The sequence below is a fragment of the Rhyacophila brunnea genome, unplaced genomic scaffold (assembly GCF_057557595.1).
Source record: "Rhyacophila brunnea isolate RB1 unplaced genomic scaffold, BYU_Rbru_1.0 scaffold_11, whole genome shotgun sequence".
Classification (NCBI taxonomy): domain Eukaryota; kingdom Metazoa; phylum Arthropoda; class Insecta; order Trichoptera; family Rhyacophilidae; genus Rhyacophila; species Rhyacophila brunnea.
The window spans coordinates 24,490,086-24,513,701 of NW_028232763.1; the positions used below are offsets into that span (position 1 = coordinate 24,490,086).

At 32.1% G+C, this 23,616-nt stretch overlaps 1 protein-coding gene across 1 annotated transcript in view; it reads right to left on the reverse strand.

Annotated features, from left to right (window-relative positions):
- Nucleotides 1-14,707: 14,707 nt before the first annotated feature.
- Nucleotides 14,708-23,616, reverse strand: part of LOC147078508 (uncharacterized) — a 144,494-nt gene continuing 135,585 nt past the window's right edge. The window contains exon 3 of the mRNA XM_085960482.1: nt 14,708-14,836. Within this exon, the coding sequence (XP_085816608.1) occupies nt 14,708-14,836 (129 nt within the window). The remainder of the gene's footprint in view (nt 14,837-23,616) is intronic.

Sequence of the window (23,616 nt, forward strand, 5' to 3'; positions counted from 1 at the left end):
GTACCAATACTTTTTCTTCAAAAATATTTCTACCGACTCTTAGAGACAACACTGTAAATTGATTGGAATTGATTTATGTACCACATAATTGATTATATTATATATCGACTGTGGAAAAGCAAAAGGAGTTAATCCATACTAATCAAATTTTACAGGAGGCACAAAAAACGTTTTGATAATGATTTTGGGCCAAAGTCTAAATATAAAATAGATACAAACTTGAAGTGCATGATGATTAATAATTTGGTGTTTTTTTTTCCCAATCTTTAATTAAATAATGAAGTTATTGAAGAAAAACTATATATAAGTACTATAGATATATATATATATAAGTACTAGGTACTTAGATGGTGCGTGCATAGCTTTAAAAATTCCACCAAGAGATACTCAAATAATTAAGCTTCACGTTATACCCCTTCTTGGAAAAATACAATTATGATACATACATATAATCACAAAAATGGTAATTCACAACGAAAAGTATTCTTAATATTATAAAGTCGTTTCTACGTCTGTATATATTTCTTAATCTAAACCCACGCTATCCAAATGAATATCTACTGTCCTTAACTTTCCGCAAAAGCTCTAAAGAATGAACATTACTGTGGCAAAAACTGCACTGTGAAAGCCAGTAGCAAAACCTTTCTTGTTCGAACACAGAACTTTTTCAGTAAGACTATTATTTAAACTTTTAACTAAACGATATCACAGAAATATGGAGAAACAGCCAGAGAGAACAATAGTACAATTACTTTAACTATAAACGGACTTTTCATTATTTTTGCTTAAACACAGTATTAATAATAATACACAGAGTGTTGGTTGTTAACAATATTATGTCGTAAAAGGACATAATTACAAGATAAAAAGAACTTTTTATATACAACGTTTTTAAATTTTCTTTTGAATCATATAAACTTGACTTGACTAGCTTAAACGATCAAAAAATTTTCTACTTGATAGAAATAATACTAAAATGTCATTTTGACATTCATATTGATTTCCATAGTAACGCACGTATATATTATTAATTTAATTGCTAGGACCCCAAACCCCTAGCAACCAATAAAAGTGGATTGGATTACGGATTTCTACCGAAATAACTTTTCATACAAAACAGAATTAACTGAAAATTAATTCAATTCTACTTAAAGATGGCTAAAAGTATTAAAAAATGCATTGGCATCGTGTTCTGATATATTTTAAAGTTATTTAAAAATCGATTGCAAGATTTGTACTGGACAAACAACCACTGGACAAACAAGAATACGAGCTAATAAAAACGTTGTAAAAAACAAGGACTTTAGGCTCGTATATCGTATGCGTAGGTATATATTGAACAAAATAAATTTTGTCATACACTGTTAAGTGTTTTCTAGTAGGTTTATCTTGTATAGTAACAAAAAAATGTTACCTAAAAATTATCTATGAAATTCAAGGGGCACATAACCCTGTATTTTTCAATTTATATTTGTCATGATTTGGGGCACTAGCTCGTCTGGATATGGACGAACAATACAAAAATATTTTGTTTACGTGCATTTTCGTATCAGTAACAATCGCATAATTTATTTTCAGGACGGTGTATGTCGATCTATACCCACTAGGCTTAATAACAATATAGACAAGTTTGACACTTCCATAACGTAGCGACATCTACTAACTAACTTACTAATATGATGCAGAATATTAGCATTCTGTTGTAGCGTAACATGTGCTACTGCATACATATTCAAGGAAATGCTGTTTACCATATTATGTGTTAATAGAATAGTTACTGTGATCACTAGACAACTCAACTAGAAGGTTAAATAATATCTTCATATTGTGATATCCGATGTTCTTATGAAGTAAAGTTATATAAGTATAGCTAGAGAACTTATAGCTACCATGAATTAGAGAAAAAATTAATTCTTTGGCCATATTTTCCTACATTTACATAAGCTGTATTATGGTTCACCGAGAGATGTATCGGAAACCGATGGTCGTATATGAGATCAAATTTGTATCTAAATAAAGTACGTAATAAAACCACCAGAATACAAGGGGAAAACAGAAGACAATAGGTAAGTAAGTAAATCAGAAATACAATCATGCTGTTTAATATTAATTTATATAAAATTCTGGAAAGTGCTCGTAAGTATCAAGCCACCTATCAAATCAATGTTATTATTGAATGTAATAAAATTGGAACATTACTGTCTGCAATGCTCCGCGAATAACACATATTTTTAATCTCAATACGGCCATTTCTTTTCTGTAATATAGCTCACGGTGAACTGTTATACGACGAAATGTAATACGTACAATTTACATGTAACCATTTTCTTAAATGAGAAACGTAATTAACTCCACGTCATAATGCTGGAAAATGTACAGGACAGCAAAAGCGTAGGTAGTAAGAGATTCTCTTTGTTACACACACAACTTCTGTAAGCGACAGTCTTCAAAGGGCTGACTATCTGATACGACTGGTCCAAGAAAAGAAGATATACTGCAATTTGGCCATCAACTTTCGATAGATGAAGTTAATTTAGTGAAGTTATTTATCGTTGTGATAATTAAATATATATTTTTTTAAATTAATATATATATATATATATTATATATATGATAATTATTATATTATAGTGTATGCCAAACTTTTTACTTCACGGCACATTGGTGAATGGGATTTATTCCGCGGCACACCAAAAAAAAAATGCCTTAAAAAGGAAATGTACTTTATTAATATGAATAAAAGAAATCATAGTGTAGGAAACAATTTTTTTAAATATTTTATCAACATATAATTTGTACATAGGTGGTAATAATTGTATTAGTGATAAGGATGTAATTGATTCTTAGAAAGATTTATTTTAAAACACACAAACAAATACGTAAATCCTCATCTACCATCTGTATCCGCTCTCGTTTTCTTGATTTCATTTCCACGAGCGCTGAAAAACTAAATTCGCAAAGATACGACGATCCAAACGGCAACAGAGATGCAATTGCTGTTGTAGCCAATCGAGGATCTCACACTCACTAAGCTGCGTATATACTAGCGTCACTGTATCCCTACGTCACGTCGACCACTATGCACGAACGTGACAAATATTTATTTGAATATGTAGATGTGAAATTTATTTAAAATTGAAGAAAATTTAAATGAATAGGCATTATTTAAAATGAACAGTTTTGAGGCTTCTTCCTTCGCGGCACACCCGGAGACTTCTTACGGCAAACTAGTGTCCCGCGCCACACAGTTTTTAGTATTATTTATATCTTCTATACATATATATAGTTTACTCTTGGAATACTATTTCATTTCTTTTATTGGACAAGGATGATGACTTTATGAATCTATATTTCCATATGACTAAGTTAATGTAATTTAGAAATGGCTGAAAGATACACGTCCGATGTGTCACTTAATAGATATTCCGATATTTATAACGTGTCAAAGTTGCAATACATTAAGCACTTCAATCGGTATAGCATTAAAGCTCCGTATTTCTAGTAGGTAAGTGAGCACCTACTGTATGAAATGGCCGCCACTAAAATCGAAGCACCGATCTCCGAAGGCAAAAGCTTTGGCCGACGTCCAGTCGCTTGTAAAGACGCCTCCGCCTCGACGCCGGCCATCCTGGAACTGCTAACCGACGCCGATATTCTCTAAATTATTGAATACTTAAACGAAGTCAACCAGAAACCACGTTAAAAGTGAATTATTGGTTTATTTATGGTGATTGAATGTATTACAGCTAATACACTATTAAAACTGACTTTAATGAATTGAATAGAATGATATGATTACTAATGCAATCAGTGACTTCCCTAAGCAAAGTGCTGCCCTTAAGCAGATTATGGATGCCGATATGTTTAATTTTTAGTTGGAAGTTGTTTGACATTTTTTGGGTACTTATTTTATGATTTATTTTAGAATATTTTTGAACAGACAAAAACACCAAAAAAATTTAAATCGACATACACACAATCTACTGAGGATTTCCACGAAACCTAATCTCAAACAGTAGTGGTTTATGGCACTAAAATTTTTAGAGAAACAATTAATTCTTGTGCAGTAAACTATCATAAAATACGCACTACAGTGTGTAACAATACAACGATAGTTATCTTGTCAGAATTTTTAATGCTTCGATTATTTTTTAAACTAAGATATCGATACTTTCCAATTAAGCAACCGATTCGTTTGCGTCGTGGGAAATTTACTCTCAAAAGTTGTAATATTTGTATTTGTTTACCTATTCGACGTCCGTTATTATGTGCCATCCTAATTCAGTGCATGACCTGCCTACCCTCACGGGACGTCACTGGATACAATGTCAGAATAATGTATACCAATGTAAAAATTAAATAATAACCATAATTCCAACAGCTGTTTCACGGGTCATCTTGTTATTTATTCCTATTATATAGATAAATCAGTTTAATATTAAGGGTACTGTGCCTTACAATAATTATAGTGGTATTGTTTTTCGAGTATTGAAACAGACATTACCTAGACTATCACAGTAAACAATTCTAATAATATACCCGCGAATCGCTTAAGGCGTCATTATAAATTAGTTTACCTGTACTAGTCAAAAACCGTTAAATCTATTTTTGGGATGATTCTTGAGATCTGTTCAATATTAGAGGTCTGCCGGGAAGATGACAGTGGATTTTCTTTACAACACGATGTGTGTGATACTAGTTTAGCTCATGCTTTCAAATGTATTCAAGATTTTTCGGCTTCGCTATATACATTTTGTTTTGACTGTATCTGCTCCAGTCTTGTTCCCATAAGTCATAATTGGTCTTAACCACGTTTTGTTATATATTAATTCAAATATGGTTTGTTTTCTTAAAAAATATTTTGTAAACATCCTGAGATCCTGGTAATAGAACATATTATCTACCCACAAATACCCGAATCACATAAACTTTCCATATTATGTTATTTACGCTTTAAAGAACATTTTTATGTTATCGTATTTCACCTAGGTAAGTACTAAACCATTAAATATTTTCATACGGCTATTCATTTTTATTTTAAATTTATATAAAAAGTACTTGAGCTTTTTATGTATATGTGTGTATACCGTATGTATCTTTCCGCAATCTCATTAATGAAAGTTCATTACCTAATCTCAAATAAATCCACTACTGCCTAAAAACTTTCTAACTAATTTAATAACTTTCACATAATTAATATGTTAGAACATTACATTTTATTAATCTTGTAAGTTTCGATAAACAGGTAATTATAAATAATTCATCATACTGATTCTTCTTCCAACAAAACTTTCTACCAACAAGTAGTCTTAAGTAATGCAAGATAATTTTAATGTTTATTAATTCGTAACCAATATGGATTAAATCTAATGGATTTAAGTTGTGTACTATTCCATTTGAGTCAAATGGAATAGTACAAAATTTAAACCCATTAGAATTTAAATTCAAATTCCATCAAGTACCTTCGGTCGATAGTATTAATATTACAATAAATAATGTCGTTGTAATTTTTAACACAGCCTACTAATTAATTTAAATCTATTAACTTAAAATTAAATATGTAAATCAAACGGCTTGGGATAAACGTAATTAATTAACACATTAGTAGTTATCTATATCAAGTAAGACATCTTTTTTTTAAATACTGGTAAGAATATATTACCTTAGTTCAAAAAAGGAATTCAAAATGGATATGTTTATAGCCACCTCTATATTTTCCATGAAACGTCGTAAATTCTTGATTTTACTACCCTTTTAAGCGAATATCCCGATAAAATTAAAAACACAACCTGCCAACACGATACCATAAACTATCGAGTATCTATTTTTGCCGAATCTATAGTGCTGCCATTACGCTGGTCGTATATTTTACTTTCACCTATCCCCAGTGGGGAAAACGGTTTCCAGATTATAGAAGCAACATATCAACTCTAATGCGTACCACTAAATTGCCACAGATAGCTTGGACTTCGCTTTTTTATGTTGGATTTCTTAAAAGATTTTAAACGGTACAAGTGAAATTATATTGTAACCGTTCTTTGAGATACAAGACCAGTATCAATGATTGTTTATATGACTGGAAATAGAAATTAAACCGTAAAACGACATACTTTACAATATACAGTTTGCAATACGTAAATTTTTAAGCACATGACTTTTGTATTAGGATTCTCGATCCCGAGCAGCCCATCGTCTCATTATTCATATGTATTAATATTTTAACTCATATTTGAAATATTTTCCAGAATTGTTTTTTGAAGCATCCTAGTTCAGTTATTTATTATGTCTATAGATAATTGTATGTGCAATCTATTTCATCAATAATCCTACTAAAATATGATGCGTAAATTTATCCATAAAAATAATTTCAGTAAGTCGTTTCAAAGAATTCTCTCGAAAAAAAAAAAAAAAAGTAAGTTAGAATAGTGATTGCAAGATTGGCTACAGCATGACATTTTACTACTAGAATCGTACCTGTTGAATTAGATAAAATTTATATTATCATTTTATACTCTAAAAAGTAGATTAATGCTATTAATACGATGAATTAGATACGCCATTCATGAATTTAGTATGTATTATTGAATATAAATATAAACAATTTACTCAGAAACATACCTATCAGAAAAATAAATTTGATTTCGTATTTTAGCTCATTTGCTTTACCAATGAAGCGATCTGCAGCATACTTAATTAGGTACAAATGAACTACGTAATAACAATGCGTTCGATGTCATTAAAATTTGTTAATATTGGCGACTATATTTTTAGTGTTTGATAGTAAGTAACACATTTATAATATCTGATAAATATGAATAGTGGATCTCCAGTAATGAATATTACTCACTATTCTTATAAAAACAAGTTTCGTTTCTAATATCCAAAATTTATATAAAAATATCTAGCAATAAATAAAAATACAGGATCACTTATGGTAGGCACCTACTTCTCGTTTTTTTCAAATCAGTATTAAACAATGGCAAAGAGAGACTATTGGAGAGATGTAGATTATAGCTAATCGAAAAAACAGGGCAGTCATACTTAAAATTTCATTTGTAGTTTACATATTATTAATTATTCACTGTGTGTTTTACTATTTTAAATAAATGTTTTACAATTACCAGTCGCAAGATCGAGCCTGGATCCACGCCATGACTGTATAGATGGCCTTCTTATCAAAGGATCCACAAAGAACTTGAGAAAATAAACGTGAGTATAAAGTAAAACAAACTAGACAAAAAGCTTCCCGACAACAGTTTTTGTGTTTATAGTCAAATGCCAAAAAGGCTGCAATAATCGTGATTTCTGTGCTTTATTTCATAAAAGTATTATTTTTTCTACCAGTAAGTATTATATTTCAGTAGTAAAACATTCTTTTATTTATATGATCTCTCTACCAATCGAGGTAAACGTTAAATATTAAAAAATCCTTGGCTATCAAGTCGCTGTCACCAAAGTATTTCTTAACCTAGTCTTCGCCATTCAATTGGTATTGCATGCTTTTCAATAATCTTCTAATGGGTTTGTTATTTTTGGTTTTCGTTCATTTATTGTCTGTGTTCGCTGATGCCAGCCTGATGTAATTTGCAGTGCATCGAAAGCATGCATCGTCTGTCGGGGGTTGGTATAATTTGTGTGTGCGGTCAGACCGCCCCTCTGTGACAAGTGCCTACGTCTGCCATGCCATGTATCAATGTTACACAATTATATTCAACCAAGCAATTATCAAAGTATATGTATATTAGCCAAGTCTTGCAGCAGATCGATAAGACTAGGTAAGGCCAAGCCCAAGTGTTGTGAATTGTATAAAAACTAACAATAAATATTGAATATATGCTGGGGTTACGGTGTAATAAATACTGAAAACTTATTCAGGTATAATATGAAACACTAGAAAAACCTTTCATATTATTTTATATAATACATTAGTTCGCAGGCCTACCCTAAAGAACTCAACCGATACTTAGAAAATCCCAACACACCCTCTCAATATTTAAAATTATATCCATTTTAGATTTATTACACACGTACTTGTTACGTACCTACCTGAAACATTTTTTTTAATAAATCAGCAAGCGTTAATCTACTGCTGAATGAATGCACCAACTAGCTCCTTCTACTCTAGATCATTTGTTTTTGACTGCCACATATCGACACCTCCTACGTGTAAAGTTGAAACTACAAAATGGTAATATTCTTTTAAAACGCATCGGTTAATTCAAATTAATACTTTTAAAAGTTTTGTAATTTAACAACTAGATGTCGCTACCTCAACTTACCTTGAACCAAAAATCATTTACATTGTTATAAATGTAGCAGATACACACCTGGTTATCGAGCCCTGTGGGTCTATTCTATACTTATCGAACACTAAATTGATAAATAGTATCAAACTTAGGGTAGGTTTGTATCAAAATATTAGCACTTATTATAACAATTATACGAAGCCGGTTTTTATTGTTGCAATAAGTGCGATATTTTAACAGCAGCAAGATAGGTGATACACTTTATCACTTTAGCGGTCGATAAGCATAGAATAGACCCACTGCTTTAGTTAAAATACACAACCAGCAGTAGGTATTTATTATTATTATAATTATTTAATTTAGAAGTGGTAAAATAAAATCAAGAGAGCGGGTTCGAATCCTAAGCCTGGCAGATATTTAAGAACTTTTATTAATATTAAAAAAAGATTTATTAATTATTATTTATATTAGGAATGCATGGTACCTATTATAAGAGTGGAATAAACGTTTTGGCTAAAAAAACAACTGAAAAACCGATTATTTATTTTCGATACACATACAATGTAGGTAAGAATATGAAAAATATCAGAATTAACAGAAAAATGCACTATAACACGTGAAATATCGTAGAACTCTTCTCATGTCTTTTCGGATGCTATTGTGTTAAAAATCCTTTATAATTATTTAGTAGAAGCCGGCTTGAGAAGCGATCGATTGTTTGGGCCCCGAATCAGTTGAAATATGGTAGAGCGACTTCAAAAAAAAATTGAGACTCCTTTAGTTGAGGCAATGACATTATTAATGGACGACGCACTCAATATAGTAGCTAGCAAGTAAATTCGCGCATTCGCATGTATAGGTAGACGTCATGCAATTTCCATTATGCGATATCACGCGTCGGGAATTTATAGCAATATGACCTTTATTGTAATGGCTTTAGAGCAGTGTTTCTAATATCAATGTTCATTTGAGCTAACCCGTTCGAACCGAACCATTCGGCAGAGCATCGGGAAATTATAGCAATATCACCTTTATTGTAATGGCGTTAGAACAGATTATGCCATTCGGCAGACCCGACAATAAAGTGAGTGTCATTTTCTTTTCCAGATGATTCGTCCATATTAATGTCATTGAGTTGAGGTAATATCGATACTACCCGTGGCTTTATGCAATTGGCTTTTTATAAAGTATGCTTACTTACTGTATTTTAAACACTAGAAGATATCTATACTTGGCAACGATTTTTTTTCCGACTTGTGTTGATGATCCATCAATAATATTTTAACAGAGGATTAGAATATATTTCTTATTCCAAAATTAATTGTTATTGATGTTGATGATAAACAGTTCCACGATGGCCGTGCGGCTTAAGCGTCAGTCTATAGAGTCGTGGGTCTCAGGTTCGAATCCTGGGTCTGGCAAGTACACATCTTGTTTTTAAATTTGTGTATGAGAGTATGGACCTAATAGTTTGAGAGAGTGGTTGACATCCATTTCTCGTAAAAACAAAATCTGTTAATACAAACCTCCACTCTATAGAATCGGACATAGTCAGATGTTGATGATAATCTAAGTGATTCAAAAAATAAAAATTTACCTGTACAAGTACCTATGACTTGAATATATTTTTTATTCAATTCAATAATGCTTGTCATAAAATATTGAAAATGCTAAATAATCTTTTAACAAGGATTCTTCACTACTAATACGTGGTTGTAGAACCTAAAGTAATAATTTTAGGATAAATATAACTTAATTTATAATCAATAGAGTCTTGTTAACGCCCAAATTTGAGTTACATCGTTTCATTTTAAGCTTCCAAGCCTTCGAAGCCGTTTGGATTATATGTTTTAATACTTCTTACGGGTCTCTCGAATCGTTTTCAATCGACTTATAAACTTATAAGAAAAATTATTGGGTCCAAAATGGTCAGTCGTAAATTTTATTATACCTACTATATCGGAAAATAAAAAAAATATCATTGTGACATCCTGTTTATAAAAATGAAGGAATTTTATTAGGTACTTATATAATAATATACATTTTATTTTATTTAATTAGTGCACCGTATTACGCTGCAGTAGGTCGTGCCACTTCTTTTATGTGAGTCTTGCAGCACGTAGATTGGTTTTGTAGCAAAGCTTCAGGGAGAGGGAGGGAGTCCATGGCAACGGATAAGACTATGGAGTGTCGCTCTCTTTAGTGGCGTCCAATTCTCGAAATGGAAAAGTTTACGAACCGGAGCGCTCGAAAATTTTCTGAGGATATTAACATGGTTATCAAAATTTATGGGTATTTTATAAACATAAATGTGCTAGATTTTTTGTTATCTAGCTCAGGCGGTCAATATATTTTAACCACAATACAGAGCGATAACTTTACAGATTCCACGAACCGGAACGGCGCTCCGGTCCATTTCGAGCCCTGGTGGCATCCAGAACAAAACTTATATCAATTCTTACCATGTATGTACCTACTGGAAATAAACGTATATTATGTAAAAAATCAATAATCATGAATAAACCGTGCAAGTAAAGCAATAAATTATACTTCTATTCACTGTAAAACTCCAGCTGTTTGAGTGAGTTCTATAAGGAATTTATTATTATTTGAATTTAGAATACAATCCAAAAATAAAACACATGCCTCATTTCAAAAATTAAATTTAGAGCTTTCACGCCGGCACTTATTTAAAAAAGTTCAACAATAGGGGCGTGAATTCGCATTATAAATAAATATTCATCGAGTAAAGCGCGGAATATTTTCATTTGATGTGCCAAACCCACATCAATCACGATCCGTGACGTAAGAGTACTTACATAATGTACTGAGCTTTCGTTCACCACAAATCAAGTCCGATTAGAACTTTTCTACATACATATCCGATCACAATGGGAATATCGTCGATTTATTAAAATATCATAATGTTTTTTTTCACTCGTACACAGAGCGTGTTTAGATATAACCATCATCATCAGCTGGGGTCGATTCACTTTTAGATAAAGGTTCCTAGTCTCTTTCACTCTTCTCGGTTCGTAATTCTTTATTGTCACGTACATCGTAAATAAGTTTGTCGATCCTGAAACTTTTTGTGTGATCGTGTGTTGCCCATTGGATATAACTGTATGACGGCTGTCTGGTGTTGCCCATCAGATCGTCCGATCTGGTTGCCACAAAGGCCAATTTTGTTTTATTTAGAAAACTTATGACGTCATATTATTTCCAGCTATGCGAACGTGAAGATATCTTCACTTAGATTTTTCGGCAGTTTTGTATTATCTTTTGATATTAGGTGAAATTATTCAGTGAAGGCACATTTGGGAGCATGGCAACCTCAGTCTTGAGTAACTGCTCCTGAAAAAAAATATGCTACATACCCCAACTGGGGGTTCCGTGATAGCCCGATTAATACCGGGTGTAGTGCGAGGAGGGTGGGGCCATTAACTTCAATTACGAGTCAAGTTTATTGGCATTTCATCAACTGGTGCGATATTTATGACATCGCGTACTTTTGTCTGTAGTTTATTTTGTGACAATGCCTATCATGCACTTTTATGAATGTACTTCCTTATATTTTTGCCGCGTAGATAGCTTTTGTAGCATCGCTGAGAGATAAGTGTATCGCCAACAACGCCGGAATTCGTACGGATGTGTCACAGTGTCACGGAGTATCGCACTCTCGCGGGGTATAGGTACACAGATCCCAACCACGTGAATCTTCGTGATCATGTTCTTTGCCAGCAACAAAACTGAAAAAAAATATTTTTAATAATGGATAGCGGTTAATATTAGAGAAAAAATATAAAATAGAAAGACTATTATGTACCCATTACTAGTATATTCTTAGAAATTATATTGAAATGTATATTTTAAAGTGCCCATCTCCCCCCATTCTGCTTAACTTGACACTAAAATTGAATATTATAAAAAAAACACAAACAAAAATTTTCATTGCGATTATTGTTCTTATGCGAGCATGACATAATATCAGAAAATCAATATACATATTGACGATCTGTCCATATAAATACATATCGCACCCCCAGACCTACACTGACGTAAGTCAAAATCAGCCATTTTCCAGGAGAGCGGAAACAAACTTTTTGAACCATGTTTTTGGTACTTACTAATGGCTTAACAAGTCCATTTTTTTTGTAGAATTGGAAAAAAATATATCTTTCTAGTGGCATTCATTTAAGAGTATCAGAGTTACTGGAGTGTTCTTCTCGATATTTGACTAAATTTATTGAAAATAACACTGAAGTTAGGGGATACGCCAGTGTTCTCCTGAGATAGAGGAAAATAAATGTAATTGAACTGCATTTATAACTCAAAACAGCAAAATTCAGACTTACATCAGTGTAGGTCTAGGGGTGCGATATACTGCGAAAATAACACGCATGTGACGTGTGTGCACTTTATAACTAGAAGTTTAAAAACCTAAAAAAACTGATGAAAACCCATTTAAATCAGATTATTGTACAATATGATTAATAACGACCGACCGTCCGGCTGGCTCTGTCTTCAAATACAATGTTGCAAGTGTGATGAAAACTTACTTCCCTTTCTATATCTAGAATTCTTCCGCATAACACAATATTATGTCCACCACTCATGTCATACACTAATGGCAATATATGAAACGCCTTGATACCACAATAACATGCAACGAGAGGTTACAGATTGAAACTAGCTTTAAAAATAATACAAATACAGGTGCATACATTGCATATTATTATTTTAAAATCTACCTATATATTTACCAAAATAATTGAAAAATATATTTTTTATTAAGGTAAGTGCTATAAAATTAAAGATATGCAGTTGATAGTAATCTAGATAAAAAAAATAATATAGTTTTTAACTAATCTGCTTTGTAAATAACATAATGTTTTGAGAATAATTATTGTATTAGAAGCACAATACTAATGTAGGTATAGTTGCTAAAAAAAACTCTCAAACTTGACAATGTGAACCTCAGAACGTGACAATATTTATTTTAATTTTAAAATACAGTGTTGTATAGATCAGTGGTTCCCAACCCCGGTCCGTGGATCAAATGGTACCGGGCCGTCGTCAATAAAATCGAAACAAAGGAATAGACTGGACGTGAATGCAGCACTTCGTCTGTCAGAGACAGCACTGCAGCCAATAATAACCAATATATTAGCAAAGATGCAACAGCAGGTTTCGCATTAGTTTGTTGAAAAAAAAACCCATTGTTTTTGTTAAATTTTAGTTGTATCAGACTGTTATATGTATATTAGTTAGTTATAGTTACGTCCATCTGTCACAATATAAGATTACAAAAATATTACGTAAAAAACCATTTTTTTTCAGTATTATCAGGGAACACTGGTATGGATGATTGTTATCATGCATCAGTTTTTAGATAAAACGCCTTAAAACGGATCCTTTAATTCTCGCTAAGTTAATGAGGTACTCCAGTTTTGTGTACATAGAAAAGAAAATCTTCGGATATAGAGATGTGGCGTAAAAATAGGGATGCCTGCGTCCAGCATTGTACTGAAAAATAAACAAGTATTTATAATAAGAATATAAACATAGATATAACTTACAGCAGTGGTTTCCACACTTTACGTTACTACGCCTCCCTTTTAAAACAATCTAATCTTGGCGCTTCCCCCCCTTTATTTCATTAAATACATGTTTACACAAGGTGCTTTTTTCTTCAGTTCGATTCAACCAAAATCTATCAAAGTTTTTTGTTTCCATATAGCCATTTTTATTAGTGAGAAAATACACTACAAATAATTATAAAATAAAATTCTTCACGTGAATTGTCATTAATCACACACACTACATAATCACAACAAATTGTATCACACAGACACATATATTATAAAATATTAATATAATGTAACCGAAAAAGTGCCGCAGGCGACTTTTTTTAGTAATATAACGAATTTGTGGTGTATGTTTATCTCATTTAACTGATCGATCCGCAACGCCGGGCCCTCAGTCTGGAACCCTGTCAACCCCTCTCTTGTGGGGGCTATGCAACAATCTATAGAAATGAGGTATAATAAAATTAGTCTCCATATCTTCATATAGGTTTGCAAACAACTTAACTTTTATAGGACTGTTTTTTTATGTAGTTTATAACTATCTGCCGTTTTATAAACTATGCACTTGTAAACTGCAATTCTGTGGCTACATTATTGTGGTAAACTTTTCGCGCCTCCCATTGCAACAGTCCGCGCCACCCCAGGGAGGCGCGCCCCCAGTTTGGAAATCGCTGACTTACAGTATCAACAATATTAAGAGAGTATTAAACACTTGTTTACAAAAAGATTAATTTAAAAGTTCATTGCGATAACAGGCTCAAACTTGGGCTCATAAAAAATCAAACAGACAACGCAGGGTCATTAAACTCTAAAATTTTACAGAGAAATAAACTAAACTTATTTCCCGGGATTTCTCTCTTGCGGGCGGCGTGTTTATGATGGCGGGTGATTTAGGAGGGCAGATCCTCCGTCCGAGCTGCCCGCCCACCACATCGGGGAAGTCCATCCCAGGGGCCCCGTCATTCTCGCGCGATCAGCATTCAACGGGGCCCAGTCTATCGGCTGTATATTATGTAATACGCGATAGGTTATGGACACAATGAAGCGATGCGATAAAAAAAAATAAGTTGGTACGTATGATTTTAATTCTGAATATCTTTGCCATTACTGTTGAAACTGCGTCCAGTGTACGTTATTTTTACAACGTTTTTATTAGCTCGTATTCTTATTTGTCCGGTGGTTGTTTGTCCAGTACAAATCTAGCAATCAATTTTTAACTAACTTCCCGACTAGCTAGACATTTGAGACTTTTAGAATATATCAGAACACGATACCAATGCATTCTTTTGATAGTTTTAGCCATCTTTAAGTAGAATTGAATTCGTTGTCAGTTAATTCGGTTTGGATGGAAAGTTATTTCAGAAAAATCCGTAAAAAGTAAAAGACTAAAATGACATTTCAGTATTCTATATTTGTTTGTTTTTATTTACTTCATATCAAGTATAAGTTTTAGCATATTGAGCATAATAATTCAACAGAAAATTTAAAAAGGTTGTATATAAAAAGTTCTTTTTATCTTGTAATTATTTCCATCTGATTTTATTGTATTTACATAAACAAACATGCATTAACCTTAAAAACATCTATCTCTAACTCCGTCATTGCAAAATTACCATTCAATATATAATTAAAATTTGTTTCTAAAAAGATTCTACAGAATCATTTATTTAAAAAATAATAATGATTTGTCATTATATTTCCTGCATTCTTCCTTCATAAAATGTCGAAGATTGCCGAATACATGTGAATACATTTCCGAAAATACACGGACGCCTCGTTTAAAAAGTACACATTGACAAAACTGATTATACGAGGGTCGTTCATTATATTATTGACTTCAGCGTGATAGTAATGATCTATCAAAACATTTTTTTCTTTTAATCAAGATCATCAAGTTCGAAAGAATACGAAGAGAATTTTGATGTTGACCGATTTTCACAACCTGTCCGAACCTGTCAAATAGTACAATACAACCAAAACAAACGTTTTCACTTATCTATGCTTGAATAATGAGATTGGCGAGACAGTCAGCACTTTTGTGTGTAAAAAGTTATTGTCACGATAGTTTAATTTACATGCAATTATTGCTAGTAAATCCAAGCATATGCAGAGGCGCTATAAAGACAAATTCCAATATACACGGTTTTATTCCAATGCGCCTATTATTTTCTTTCATACTGAGCTAGGTAATATAATGAACGCCCTATGTGTGCCTATTAAAATAAATCTCACTCTACTCTCAAACATAATGCCTAGATTGGTAGTATAAGTGTGTGTGATAACACTGATAACATAACTTTACTGTGATAGTGGTCACGGTGTGAGCTCTACTAACGTTATACGCGGTAAAGTACCTATTTGCGTTGCGGTCTCTATGCCAATAATATTGTTATGGCGGCATCGGAAATGTTCGGCTATTTTACGCTTTTATCTAATTACAGAAATTTGTTAACAATGCTATTAATTAGTTGGATAATGTTTCAAATACATCGAATGCCGCACGCTTTTCGAGTATTGGTTAAATTTAAGTATTCGTATAAGCAACAGAAGTAGCATCAACAAGTCTATAATATTATTATAATGTACGTAAAATGCAAAAAAAATATATGAATATTTTTAATAACATTTTTGGATACGACCCATATTCGACTGTACCGGAACTACAATCGACTGTGTTTAGGAAAAAGGGCGTAACCCTCGATTTTTTGAAAAGTGCTTTTATTAGATATTAACAATGTATACAACTAAATGCACGTTCTATAAAAAGGAAGTAAGCCGGAAATGCCGAATTATTATCTAAATTCAGGTTTTAATTGAAGTTAACTAATTTTTAATTTACGGAAAAAAGCATTTATCTGCAATTTTAATGATTTTTCTGTAATAACTTCTTTAATTATTATTGGATCAAAAATATATTACACCAAATCATCAATCATCATGCACCCAATGTCTGTGCCTATTTTTTAAAAAATATTAAACTAAAAACTCTCAAAAAACGTTTTTTGCCTCTCCTGTAAAATTTGTTCAGTGAGGGTTACGTCCTTTTTCCTAAGCACGGTCGACATCATTCACGTTATAAATGATTAAACATGGCTTATAACTGAATGTTAAAGCACAGACTTTATAAATCATTGTACCTACATAGAACGACGGTCAAATACATTAAACAATCATAAACATATCTCATATGGCTTAGTTATAATATAATAACGAATCGTCAAAAAGGTGACAAAGATGGCAGTTATACACAAAAAATTATAGCCGCAATTTTTTGATACACCAACGTGCAGAATACTTGTCGATTGGTAAATTATACTAAACACGTTGCGGTGTCTGCATCAAGTTTAGTGTTCTAATACTAAAACCTTATAAAAGTCCCTCCAATTTTTCTTTTTCGTTGGTTCTACAATCTTTGGCCATTTACCGATGTTCTTAAACAATGTTGCACAGCTCAACTCGTCTCTACCGCAACACATCGAATATGTCGATGTGATTGTTTTAGTGTTCACAGAACACATGTAATTCAATGTACCTCCGCACACAGAACGTATTTAGTTTGAAAAAAAAAAAAAACAGCCGGTGTCGCAAGCAACAAATTTCTTTTGACATGGTGCACAGGTATAATACCAAAATAACATCGGCACCATTCTCATTCGTGTCAGCTAGTTACGTGACGTCACTTTTCTAGCATTTTCTAGCTTTTATTCATGGATGACAATTGTGACATTGGGTCCGATTTTGATTTATCACCATATCCCAGTCGATTTTCAACGTGCGACCGGGCTTACACATTTTTGCGATAAATGCTTGTTGGCCATTTGCTCATTCAATGCTCTGAATCCAAACACACATTGAAAAAAAAACAGTTTAAGGCCATTGCTTCAGAAGCCATCATTGCGTGTGTGTTGATTTAAAAATATATATATAATGACCTAATATAGCATAATATTATTGTGAATGCAATGCAAACTCGCCTTGTGTCCATTTATAATTATGTAAATAAAGTCAACGAGTAACGACATCTAGTGAGACATCAAAGCAACTAAGTTTGATTGTTCCCCCAGGAGACATGACAGGCCATTCTAGGCAAACGCTGAAAACTTTTGTATGAAAATTAAATAACTGCCCCGTCCGTTTGTTTACTCGAGGGTGATAACTACTTACTTAATATACTGGCATTTACGGTGTGTATCTAAGTTAAACAGGTGCAATATTAGTTGTGGGAATATTTTTTGTGGGTATGGTTGTTATGGCTATTAATTTACTATTGCGTTAATTAAAAACATAATTAGATATACTAAATGAACTCTAGTGCAATCGTATGCCCTTAGAGCTTGTTTACACAGGCCGAATTAGTAATAAGCATTAGTATTCGGTCTGTTAATGTCGGGAGTACTAATTATTTGTATTAAGCCAGTATAAGCGAGCCCTTACGGAGTGAAAAGCATCTAATGTTACCCTGTTAATAATATATACCTACTTATAATATATACTACCCTGCTAAGTAAATATAGTGTTTTTGGTTTTAGTGAAATGAGAATCTAAGTTTTAAACTACCCTTTCTCTTATATTATGTGAAATTATTGGATTGTTTTAATATAATCTCTAAAAAATATATACACTGTCTAACTGTACAATTAGTTTAAAACTTGGGTTCTCATTTCACTAAAACCAAAAACACTGTCTTTTTACTTTCGAGCAGGATCGTGTTCGGAAACTTGTAAGTATGCAGTTCGCCGTATCACACTTCACCGTGAAATGTTGTATCGGAAATATATGCCCGTATATCAAAAACTATCCAATCTCTTTTGTTCGTATAGTACTGACATAAAATTCACATCTAAATAAAACAGGTTTCTTGTCGGTTTACACTTTACAGGAAGCCAGCAGCAAAAAAAAATTAAAATAGCCGACATACTGGATTATTTGTTAGGTTAGGTTAGGTTTTCATTCTTGAATAATTAATGAATTTTGCCTAAATCAGCTATGAAAATTGAATTAATGTTCATATTGAATCTAATAAAATTGTAGACCGTATAGCGTAAGTACGGTCATCTCTTTCCGATAGAAAACTCACGGCGAACTGTGCCACGGTGAAATGTTTTACGTACAATTTACATGTAACCGAGCAGGATAGCAATTACCATCGTAATATTATGAGCATGTGATTTGCTGCAACAATAATATCTTAAAGCAAAGCAATATAGGGAAACAATATTCATAGCTAAAGAACGCGTCGATTTGAGTACCAATATAGATTGCTATATATATTTCGATAAAGCCGGTGTATTTTACGCAATTTTCTTGAAAGACTAGATAAAGATGCATATAAATGAAATGCATATACCTACGTGACAAAGCAATTAGAGAGGGTGCAACGTGGTTATTCTACTTAATGCGAAATTGCAATCAAACATCGCATGCAAAATTTACGTAAGTACATTATTATAGAGGTACAGCTTATTCGCAAGTGGCAAACAGACTGACAGATAAAACAAGACAAATAATATTGTAATTATTGTATGATTATGTTTATCATTAAAATTTAATTAATTAACTTCTCTCTTAATTACCAAAAAATGAATAACGCATAGTTTCAATTGGTTTATATTTATTTTAAAATATCGATTTTTGTAAAAAAAAAAAAATATTTATAACTAGAAATCCTTTTTAATTCACATTGTATAATGTTTCTTTTGTTGTAAATTTATTTTAAATTTTAAAATAAAAATAATTTCACTTCAAAATATAAATCATCAATAAATTGTCCCAAATTGCAAGCTTCATATTCTTCTAAGATGCCTTTCGTAGGCAAGTGATCAAAATATCTTAAGTTACCATAGAATTTATTCGTTTATATACGTTTTAGTAACAGTTATAGGTACACAATATTAATTTTTTCATATTTCTCATAAAATCATAATAATGTAAAATTATATTTTTTTATACTTCATACTTACTGTCGTACATAGCACAGTATGTGCCTACAAATAATAATATGTTAATAAAATTGTAATACATGTGAAACGCAATGCGAATCACTAAGTTAAATATTTTAATGTCAAAAAGTTCAACCACGTTACCCCTTTTCAAAGTTTCACTTACCACAATATAACAAAACATTACTTTAAGTATTTCATTACTGAGTCCAGATCATAGTGATGGCCTATGATCTCAGTCGACGCTTCAGTAATTTGAATGTTAACCCAACTTAACAAGTATGTTGATTGTATATTATAACTAATAATATAGTCACCGTCAATTACTAATAGGTGTGAATCGATATATTATTCCAATTGTAAGTGATTGACCAAAGCAGAGCCAGCTTGCTCCTTACGAAAACGGTCCCATTTCAGGCAGGCACAGAAAAAAGGTTAGTTTAAAATGTAACTTCCCGAGGCTTGTTTTTTTCGGGCAGAGAGATGGCATGGCGCAATCTCAGCCAATACGTTAAAAAAATAATTTCATAATCTGTATAAATTACCGTATAAATGTGCTTGTATGTAAATTAATATCAATATAAACGTGTTTTGTTAAACCCGACCGTAAGGCTTCGGCCACATAGGCAGGTGCTTTGCTAGTCCTGAGCTAGATGCTATGCTTGTCTACTAAAAACACTACTGCCACATTGCACGCTACGTACTTAAGTACAAATTCATTCGACATTTGGGAACGCTCAAGCCAACAACAATATGTCACTCTCAAAACTAATCAGAAAGCTACTTCTCACAGAGAATTTATGTTTAAATTTTCAAAAGTCGCAAATTCGCATATTCGAACTTGGATGCGTACCAGTGATGCCAACCATACTATAATTATTATAGTACAGTACAATAATTTTAATTCCACAAAAAATTAAAAATACTATAATTTTACGGCAAATATACCAAAATACTATAATTTTAAAGGATTCTAGACGAAAAATGTTCCTGTACTATATATTTTTCAGAAATACTATATTTTTTTGCCATTGTATATTATAATCAGCATAGAAAAAGATGGCAACACTGGTGCATACTGTCAATTAATTCATCCCATGCGTCATTATTCATAACTTGAAAATATACGGTGACGTTTGTCATACTGAAGAAATATCCGCCATCTTGCAAAATCACTAGGTGATACAATAAAAATAACCAACACGTTTGTTCGCCGGGAGACTCGTGAGGTGACTCATAATCACGTAGCAAGGCGCGAAGCGTGCAGTGTGGCCATTGCGATAGAATAGTGTGCGTTCGTTCAATAGGATATGTCAACTAGCACGTAGCCACCAAGCAAGGCACCTGCCTATGTAGCCGAAACCTAAGGGAAGTACCCACTGTCAATTACCTTCCCCTCGTATCGTGACTACTACTCCTGCCTTTCCTCTTAAAGATAAAGTATCATAACAGCTAGTATCACAGCAATAACTACAATATTATAATAAATGTTTTATTGAAAGATAGTTTCAAATCGTCTCTGTTCTGGCAGAACACACTAACTGGAGAATACTAGTTTTGAGTAATTTCACTTTGAAGTTCTTCAAATGTTTGAAATGGTCTATCATGTGAGTTTATTAAGTAATCGTAAGAAGGATGACTTTAAATTAAAGACTGTTCATTTATTAAGAAGGTTTTCAGACGGTAAAGTTTGAAATAAGGAACATTTTGGTATAACTAACTCAATACTTATGTCATTTTTTCGAATTAGTGTCTTCTGCCAGAACAGTGACGAAATATTATAATACGAGTATAATACTTTCCCAATGCAATATTCTATATATTTCATCAGTAATTAATGACTAAAATGATGTATACCATAATAATTAGATAACTTCAGCCAAATTCTAACGGCATGGACCACGAATCGGATATTGTTATTTTACTCAGTAGGTACGTGAAATATTTATTTTATTATTATGGCGTTCATTATACACAGCGGGTTATTTGAAAGTTTAGCCATTAAATTACTAATTTAATGGCTTGGCTTTATTTCAAATACCTATTCCGAGAGCTTTAACGTTTCATAAACTCTTGTATTTTCTTACAAATACGAAGAGTGGGAAATATTTTAGTTAGTTTCATTTTTAAACTTTTTTTTTTAAATAAGTTAAAATACTATTTCCTTAGGCATGCAATCATTGAATTTTTAGAGAGACTTTGAATATATTAAGGGAGGACATGCTCAGCGTACGTCAAAATGGAGCTTTTATGCTATTTTCAAATCATGATCCTGGACATTCCTTAAACGTTGTAGATAATCTATTTACATAATTTTGAAGCCTTATTATCCTTTATATTTATTTTAAACATTATATGACTGCAAAGTATTTTTATTACATAAAATCAATTACATTAATAAAATAGTATTCTTTTATACCTCCCGCTCTAATGTTTTAGAATATAGTCATATTTCAGTATGTCCATGTGAAGTGGTGTTAAGATTTTTTATATTTATAAAAGCATTTATAAAACCATTAGTAAAATTTATGTCGACATTATTTTAGTAAAATATTTACAATAAAAAATTTTATTGATAATCTCTGTGATCCCAAATTTTACACATTTAAAGATACTTTTAAAGATACCGATTATAAGCTATGTCTTTGACCATTCAAATGTGATAAACATTCTATGAATAATGTTTGCTTTATAATAATTATTGACCTAAGAATAAGGTAGTATTTTTTTTAAATACACCATTTCTATTGGCATTTCCTAGTGGGTAAGCTACAACATACGGCCGTAGCCATAAATTGACAAACGATAAATGAAGTAGGGAGTAACATCATGGTCACGCGCGTGTTTGAACATGTACCGCTTAAAAAAAATCGGTTAGGTAATGATTTTCTATGACTGTGTTGCTGTTTTCTGTGAGTGCAATAAAGTCATTAGATAATAATTTAAAAAACTGAATGTTTTATAATTTTTAATTAATGTTGTTATAAATTTGAGTAGACTATATGGATATTCTAGGGAAGTAGTGCGTATCACGGACACAAAATTGCGTATATTAGTTTTCAAATAAAAACCTCAAAACAATATAATATTTATCTTATAATATCTGCTGAAGATCCTGGTGCGTTCCATGTACGGTATTGAATCGCAGGCATTACGAAACAACGAAATTAATTATTCAAGATTAAATTCAAACTAAAACAGGCCCTGAGCATCAACCGTAAGTATAAAAAAATCACACTATTTTAATTGTGACCTGAATAAGAATTGAACCCGGACCTCGGATTAGATAAAAGTGCCCTACGTATTGGGCGACGAGAGTCACTAATGAAGATAGTAAACACTAAATAGAATATAACGCCATTACATTTTGTCAATTAAAAAAAAACAACGCTTCATAATAATTATCAACATATACATAGACTCCAAAATTGTAAAATATAAGTGTGTGTAATAATAATTTACTTTATTTGTGTATGTATATATTTTAGATGCTTATTTCAATCGACTCACAAAGGTGTATGAAAAAAATACATGTCCAGACAGGGATATTGCTTTTTTCTTCCCGTGAGAATAAAACAGCAGTATATTTCAATCAAAATGTAATATCACACTTTTTATAATAGAAAAGTTTCACGGACGAAAATGTTGATTTTTTCATCTTTCTTTATTTAGCATAGCGAAAAATAATATGTATTCACTCTTTTCATACCCATTGAAAAAAAGAGTGCCGGCGCCTTTTACACAGGCCTTGATATACTTCTTTCGCAGATTTGGCACACGTAAAATGAGGCCAGAGGCATGGCGTATATAGAGGAAAATTGAACAAATTGAGGACATCAGTTT